The sequence below is a fragment of the Rhamphochromis sp. 'chilingali' genome, assembly GCF_963969265.1.
Source record: "Rhamphochromis sp. 'chilingali' genome assembly, chromosome: 1".
NCBI lineage: Eukaryota > Metazoa > Chordata > Actinopteri > Cichliformes > Cichlidae > Rhamphochromis > Rhamphochromis sp. 'chilingali'.
The window spans coordinates 55,470,411-55,477,947 of record NC_137929.1 but is presented as its reverse complement, the minus strand read 5'-3'; the positions used below and the strand labels follow the sequence as shown (position 1 = coordinate 55,477,947).

The 7,537-nt window shown below is 48.2% G+C and overlaps 1 protein-coding gene across 1 annotated transcript; it reads left to right on the top strand.

Annotated features, from left to right (window-relative positions):
• The first annotated feature begins 3,222 nt into the window (after positions 1 to 3,222).
• Positions 3,223 to 5,583, top strand: LOC308405932 (uncharacterized protein). The gene is made up of 2 exons (XM_080896740.1): positions 3,223 to 3,463; positions 3,592 to 5,583. Exons 1-2 carry the CDS (start codon positions 3,337 to 3,339, stop codon positions 4,761 to 4,763), a joined length of 1,299 nt encoding a protein of 432 aa, XP_080752866.1. The 5' UTR covers positions 3,223 to 3,336; the 3' UTR covers positions 4,764 to 5,583.
• The last annotated feature ends 1,954 nt before the right edge of the window (positions 5,584 to 7,537 follow it).

The following is a 7,537-nucleotide window of genomic DNA, read 5'->3' as shown; positions in this document are numbered from 1 at the left end:
CTGATTAAATATGAATATACAGAACAGAGGGTGCTAAAAATGCCCGAAGCCGCAGTTCCTCTGAAAGCCACCAGATGCTCCCGGGGAATGCTCTGAATGTGTGGAAGTAAAAGTTAAACTAAAAAATGAAGCTTGTCTGTTTGGTCTAACAGCATACTCAGAGACTTGAGCTAAACCCTCCCATCAGAAAGAGTTACACATTCAGGGTGTTGTTATACTAATATTACCTATTCATTCATTTATTTTTATTTATGATAGCATATAACATATTTCATTTATGTTTTTCTGTATACACTAAATTGAGCAGTGCTCCTAACTTTGTTGTATGCTTACACTTAGAGCGATGCTGAAGGTCAAAGAAAAAGTATCTGAAAAGTTTGGGCACTTTTCTGAAATATGTCAGAGATGTTTTCAGCAGAAATCAGAGCAGCTGTTTGTTGTTTGTTGCACAGTTTTCTGCTTTTAATCAGTTTTTTTAATTGAGGGCTGGGTTTGATCTTAGCTTAGTTGAACCACCTTTAGCGGCAATAAGCTAAAGTGATTATTTTCTCTATGACTTTGTCTTCTCTGCTTCAGGTCACTGAGGTTCGTGCACAGCTCTCTGAAGGTCTGGACTTTGACCTGACCGCTGCTGCACTGACTCTTTTAATATTCAGGGAATCTGTTGTAGATTTGCTGCTGTGCATGTGATCATCATCCTGTTCCATGTCTCAGTTTCAGCCAAGCTTTAGTTGTCACACAGATGGCCTTACGTTAGACTCGAGCATACTTTGGTACACAGAGGAATTCATGACGGACCAAGTGACTGCAAGGTGCGCAAATCATCACCTCCCCACCACCTCGCTGACTGTTGGTCTGAGGTGTTCGTGCTGATTTGCTCCACACAACATCATTTTGGTCCCATCTGTCTAAAGGACGTCGTTCCAGAAGTTTTGCGGTTTGCTCAGGAGCACCTTCTGTTCTTTTTAGAGTGAAGAGGCTTTCTGCTTCCAAACAACTAGTTTTTTTATTTGTACCGTCATGAACTTCACTGTTTAACATGCTGACTGAGGCCTGTAGAGTTGGATATTTTGCAGTTTCCCTGATCATCAGAGGGTCTGAACTCACAGTGAATTTCTTGGATGTGGGAACACAGCTGAATGCTCCAGACCTGCAAATGTGTAAAACTTCTGCTTTTATAGATGTGCTCGGACTTCCTGATGATCATTTAATCAAATGCATCTGATAATCACCCCCTGGGAGCTATTTTGTTTTGCCATGACTGTTAAGAGTCCTGTGAAAACTTTATATTCAACATGACCGTATGTCATTTGTTTCATAGTTTGAAACTAATAACTTTTTATTAAAATCTTTTTCCACCTTGTGTTTTTAACTTAATGTTATATTTCTTCTTTCAGGTTAAAATAATCATAATGCAGCACTATAGTGTGCTAATAATAATAATTAATATTAACTAATGCTATTAGTTAATTATATTATATGTGTTTCACTTTTTTAAGTGATATTAGTATAAGATGATAAGATGTAAAACTCATGTGTATATGTACTGTAGGTAGTCTCTGTAAAATGTGAGATGGGCTCCTTTATTAAAATTATTCGAATATTTACTTCTCTTTACCTCACCCTGACAGCACACTTAGCCCAAATTTGGTGTATCGAGGCTCCTTGTAATTCAGTCGCCATTGCTGATCACCCTAACACTAACCTATCAGAGGATGTAGTTTGGTCTTTGTAATCAGGGACAAGAGTCATAATGTTTTGACTGTCACACATCAAAAATTATTGATTGCGTTCTTCTAAAATCTCTCCCACATTGGCTTTCCTTCATTGGCTCCCTGTTAAATCCAGAATTTAAAATCCTGCTCCTCACATACAAGCTCTTTAATAATCAGACCCTGTCATATCTTCATGGAAATATATTGTCCCATTAGAGCACTTCAATCTTAGACTGCAGGCTTACTTGTTGTTCCTAGACTAATAAAAAGTAGAATGACAGGCCTTCAGCTTTCAGGCCACAGCTCCCAGACTGGGTTCAGCAGACAGACACTAGCTCTGCTTTTAAAATTAGGCTTCAAACTCTTATAGCAGAGGTCGCTGATGTCCACTCGGAGCCTCTGGTTCATCCTTTAATGACTAAATTTAATTTTGAACCGAGGCAGACACTCACATGTGGACATGTCACACCCACATAACTTCTGTGTGGAGCCGTAGAGGCCACTGGTCCTGCTGTGCTTTTATTTTATAAATGTGCACACACAGAAATGTGCACACCACCAACCAGCGCTCAAACACAATCTTAATCAGCAGGGTATATGGGTAAATGATTCTATTTGTCCTCCTGTCTGTGACAGCTGAATCGAGGATGGATGGATGGATGGATGGATGGATGGATGGATGGATGGATGGATGGATGGATGGATGGATGGATGGATGGATGGATGGATGGATGGATGCCTCCCTGAGCACTGATATCACCAGCCACCTTCAGTATTTTAATGCTTTACTGTAGTTGTCATTAAGCTGCAGTCTGTGTGGCTTTATGTAGAAAAATGTACAAACAACATCAAATAAAAAATAAAAATCTAAGTAAACTCTGCTCCTTTTACATAACGCATGCCCTGAATCTCCCTCATCTCCATGGAGACAACATCACCGCAGCTGAGCCAGAACGAGGCTGTGCAGGAATGTCACTAACATGTAATCATGCCACCCTCTCTCTTTATCGCTCTCCGTGTTTCCTCTGGGTGTCTCTCGACCCTTCTGCAGCACTGCGGACTGTGTTTACCTGCAGGTCTGAGCAGAGCAGCAGCCTCTTTGTCCTCAAAACAAACTTCACTGACACCGGTCACAGCCTCAGTCTCCCCGCGAGGCCAAATGCTCCTAACTTGGAACTCCAGCTTCAAAAACAGCCCGCTCCTCTCCTCCTCCATCTCCTCCTCTGCTTGTGTAACTCCTGTCTTGCCGCAGTGGAGGAAACCCCTCTCTCCTCTAGCTCTACGTCGCTCTGCCGCCTGTCCTTTTAAGGCATGGGGGATACCCGCCGTCACGGCCGGATGCTGCCCATATTTGGGCAGCTACGAAGCGTCGCGGCGGGGGGAATCCCTCGCGCCGGTGTCGACCAATAAGGCCCGGACGGGAGTTACCTAGGAGACGGAGAGTATAAAAGCGCAGGGAGCCCAGCATCCTCAGCATCTTCAGCATCCTCAGCCTCAGAGCGTGGACTAACCGACCCGCTCCGGATTAACCGCCGGATTATCGTTTTTAAAGGGAATCCCGGCAGCACGAGCCCAGCAGCTTTACGTTTTTACTGGATTTTTGTTTGTGATTCGTGTAAAAATGCTTCTGGAACGCGAGGACAGCTTCATGTCGGAGTTTGAGGACGCGTGCAGCGCCTGGGTGGACAGTGTGGGCTCGAGCCTCAGCGACCCCGCAGACTCGGACGTGGGATCACCTTTCTGCCAAGGTGAGTGTGATAGAGCAGCTGTGCCAGATGTTTGCACCTGTGACTGATGTGTGACGAGGAGGCTGCCCGCTGATTATGCAATGACAGTAACGCCCCCTCTCTCCCTCCCTCTCTCTCTCTCTCTCCAGTTTTCTCTCCGGGCACCGACGCCTCTGACTCAGATTTCTTCTCCGACTTCAGCGACTGCTCCTCGGACACGCTCTCGCCCTCCCTCGGCTACACCGGCAGCTTTTTCGCGGAGCCGGAGGCGGCACCGGCGGGACTGAGCAGCACCGCGGACGCGATCCTCAACATGATCACAGAGATCGTGGGAATCTGCACAGAGATGGAGCAGCAGCAGCAGCAGCCCGCCACCAACACCATCACCTCCACCACCTCTGCAGCCTCCAGCTTCGCCCCAGCACCTGTCCTGGACCTCCCTCCACCCCTGCCTGCCGCCCAGCAGCTGCCCTCCACCTCCGCTTCCCTGCCAGCTGTGGTCAAGAGCGAGTTTGTGGCTTCCAGTTGCAGCAGCGGGTGTGAGCCGCTCTCCACAGCCGGAAACGACGCGCTGTACCCTTCCAGCGCGGACTCGCTTCTGCCGCTGTCAGCTCTGGAGCAACAGGTAGATGTGGCGGATCTAATCGACTCGCTGCTGAGCGCTGACGCCGCACAGGGAGACCTGAAGCCCGCATGCGAGGTGAAGCAGGAGCCGCTGGGGCTGGAGGACTGGCTGAAGAGCCTGTCCGCCGCTCCCGTTACCGGGGGAGATTCCGGCAGCTACGTCATCAACAGACCGCCGATAAAGACGGAGCTCGTGCAGAGCGGGAGCGACCTCCACTGCGCCCCCTCCTCCCTCCCCTCAACCCTCGACTCCCAGCTGCTCTCCTCCCTCCTGCAGGGCGTGTTCCCGATAGTCAACATCGGCGGCGTGCACGCGGCAGCAGCCCCCAAGCTGTCGCGCGGAGGCAGGCGAGCCCCCGCGAAGGGGGGGCCGAAGGCGAAGCCGTTCCCGTGCTCCGTGCAGGGCTGCGAGCGCCGCTTCTCGCGCTCCGACGAGCTCAACAGGCACGTGCGCATCCACACGGGACAGAAGCCGTTCCAGTGCACCATCTGCGCGCGCAGCTTCAGCCGCAGCGACCACCTGACCACGCACACTCGCACGCACACCGGAGAGAAGCCCTTCTCCTGCGACGTGTGCGGAAAGAGGTTCGCGCGCAGCGACGAGAGAAAAAGGCACGGGCGCGTGCATGTCAAGCAGCAGCTGCGCGCACAGATGATGGCCGCCTACTCCCTGGCCCTGAACGCGCCTGGCGTCTAAAAGCAAAGAACAACAGCAGACGAGCTCACTCAGAGCTTCAGGATTTGAACCGTCGACCGGAAAGCGTCCGAGACACCTTTCCACATAACGTCACATCGTGGACGATTTTGGCTGGACCCGAAAGAGGAGGAGGACGTGCCAGGCGTTTACAGGTGTTCGGGGGACTACCAAGTGCACGTTTTGGTTCCTCTCAGGGCGCATGCGCAAGCGCGGTCCTGCAGCTGGACTGTGAGCAGGGCCGCACAGGAGAGGGCTGTACCGCAGGTGCCACTGACGTGTTTCCTGTCTGCGCCCGCCTGCCTGCTTACTGTGGTGGACTGTTAAAGGAGCAGTCCGCTGCCCGCTGGGAGGTTTCTCCTGTAAAATACCAACCTGTGACTTTTCTGCATGAGGACGTGAAGAAATGTAGACGTCAGAATGTCGTGCTTTGTTTTGACTGCTATTTTTATGTGAACATCTTTATATTCGAGGAGTTCTATGTTTGTAAGATAGCTCTATTTTTCTAGATGGGTCGTCTACCTCTTCGTGTTTACAATCAGATTGTATATATTTCTAAAGATGAATGTGCTGCGATGTCACTCTTTCTTTTCTATGAGACTGATTATGAAACCAACGCTCGCGTCTTTGGACGCTGACTGAACTTTATATTACTGCGGGTGCAGGTCTGAGCTGCACCGGTGCATCGTGTTGTTTGTACTGTGACGGTGGAAAAAAAAACTGAACACATACCAGCTCAGTGAGAGCTGAGCTCCAAGTAGCACACATGGCTGTGCAGGTTTACTGTTCCCTCGTTCTGCATGGAGGCTGCTGTCGCTGTCAATAAACAAACAAACAAAGAGTGAGCGTGTCCGACTAATTCTTCTGCTGCTTCATAACACAGGTCTAATTTATATGGGTCTGTACGGGGGGGTTCAGGCTCTCTTCACTCAGAGGTGATATGAGGGGGCACTCTGTGTTTTTCTTTGATTTCCACCCACTCACCAGGGCAGACACCCCTGATCTCAACCTCAACTTCTTTAATTATATTTAATCATTACTCATTTAAAAAGGAGGTTGAGTTTCAGCCCGGTCCTCCGTTGTTCTGCTTTATCAGCATTTTTAAGTGTTATTAGCACAGACCTTCCCAAAGTGTGGGGCCCGCCCCCTAGGGGGGGCGCAGAGCCATGGCAGGGGGGGGGGGGGGGGGGGGGGGGGGGGGGGCGCGGTATGAAAAAGAAAAAAAACAAAACTCTTGGACACTGCTAGCACGGGGCTCCCACAGAAATGCAAAGCAGGAGGTGAAGCATTGCTGAATATGTTTCCAAACAAACTATCTTCCAAGCCAAAGACTAGAAAATCTGCTGAAGCATATCTTCTCTTTGGTTTCACCTGCACAAGTGCCGAGGTAGGTCTCCCCTGCGGGATTGGTTTTCCCTTCGTTGGGAGCAGCGCTGGGCTTTTCATATCACAGACAAACAGTATCCCACATTATTGATTTTTAGTTCACAAACACTTGTTGTAACGACTAACTACTCCTGACATTTTGGAGACGTTAGCTCTTTATACAGTAAAGTTACAGCTGGATACAAATAACATCAGGCTGATCCTGCCACGATTTGTCACCCCGGTTCAAATCACGGACAAACAGTATCCCACAGCTGTTTATATTTTTAAACCCATTTTGCACAGAGAGGCATTTTTTTTGAAAAATGTATTGATAGCAATGTTGAATATTATTACACAGAAGAAAAACCCCCAACTACATGTAAAATAATCATAATAATAATAGTAAAATAATCACACGGTGACGCCTCTGCCTCTGTAAATGGAGAGACAGTAACTGCCTGTAAAACCTGAGGATAGTCAGATTAACAGTAACAGTATTTCGTCTCTCTCTGCCATTCTGCAATTCATCTCATGTAAACAATAAGTGGCGCACAGCGTGATGTGAAAAGAGGCACATACCAGACGAACTCTGTATTCCTCGTCCACTCGTAAACCACAAAAAAGGAGTTTTAAAAAATCACAGTTTTCGGTGATTTGAAACGCCGTTTACGTGTGGACGAAACAGCTGCGTTTTCACAAATACCCGTGTAGGTGCGGACGTAGCGTAAAAGAGTTAGTAGTTTATTTTATTACTACCTGTCATTTATTGCTGGTTACTTGTATTTGCTTAATTGTTTACTAAATATTTGAGGTGTGGAGCAAAATATGGGTGTGTGTGGTTGGAGGATGTGTTAGTGCGTGTGTGCGCGCGCGGGGGGCAAACGTTTTTCGTGTAAAACAAAGGGGGGCCCAGCAAAAAAAAGTTTGGGAACCACTGTATTAGCAGCCACTTAATACGATTAAGTCCACAATTCACACCAATTAAATGGTAATTGTTGGGTCTGTCTAGCACAGGCCCACCGCTGGAACGAGACAATTTAAAAACACAGCAAAAGCATTGAACACCAAGTAGGCAAAGTTATTCATGTTACTCATGCATGAGGGAGACCTGACTGGAGCCAAGTGTCATTCCACCACCTGATCTCCATCAGACTCTCAGCCAGGTTCCCCATAGCACTCCTTTTATTGTGGTTAAATGAATATGCATAGGGTCATTAACGCCACTGCTCTACTCCCTCTACACTTCAGACTGTGTGGCCACCCATGGCTCCAACAACATTGTGAAGTTTGCTGACGACACAGTGGTGTTGGGTGCCATCTCCAACAACGATGAGGCGGCCTACATGGATGAAGTGAAGAATCTGGCATCATGGTGCCAGGACAACCACCTCCAGCTGAACGTCAGCAAG

Excerpts from the sequence above, each read along its gene's own strand:
- LOC308405932 (XM_080896740.1), top strand. The coding sequence starts at position 3,337 with ATGCTTCTGGAACGCGAGGACAGCTTCATGTCGGAGTTTGAGGACGCG. Across the intron at positions 3,464-3,591 it reads GGGATCACCTTTCTGCCAAG|TTTTCTCTCCGGGCACCGAC; the intron begins GTGAGTGTGATA and ends CTCTCTCTCCAG.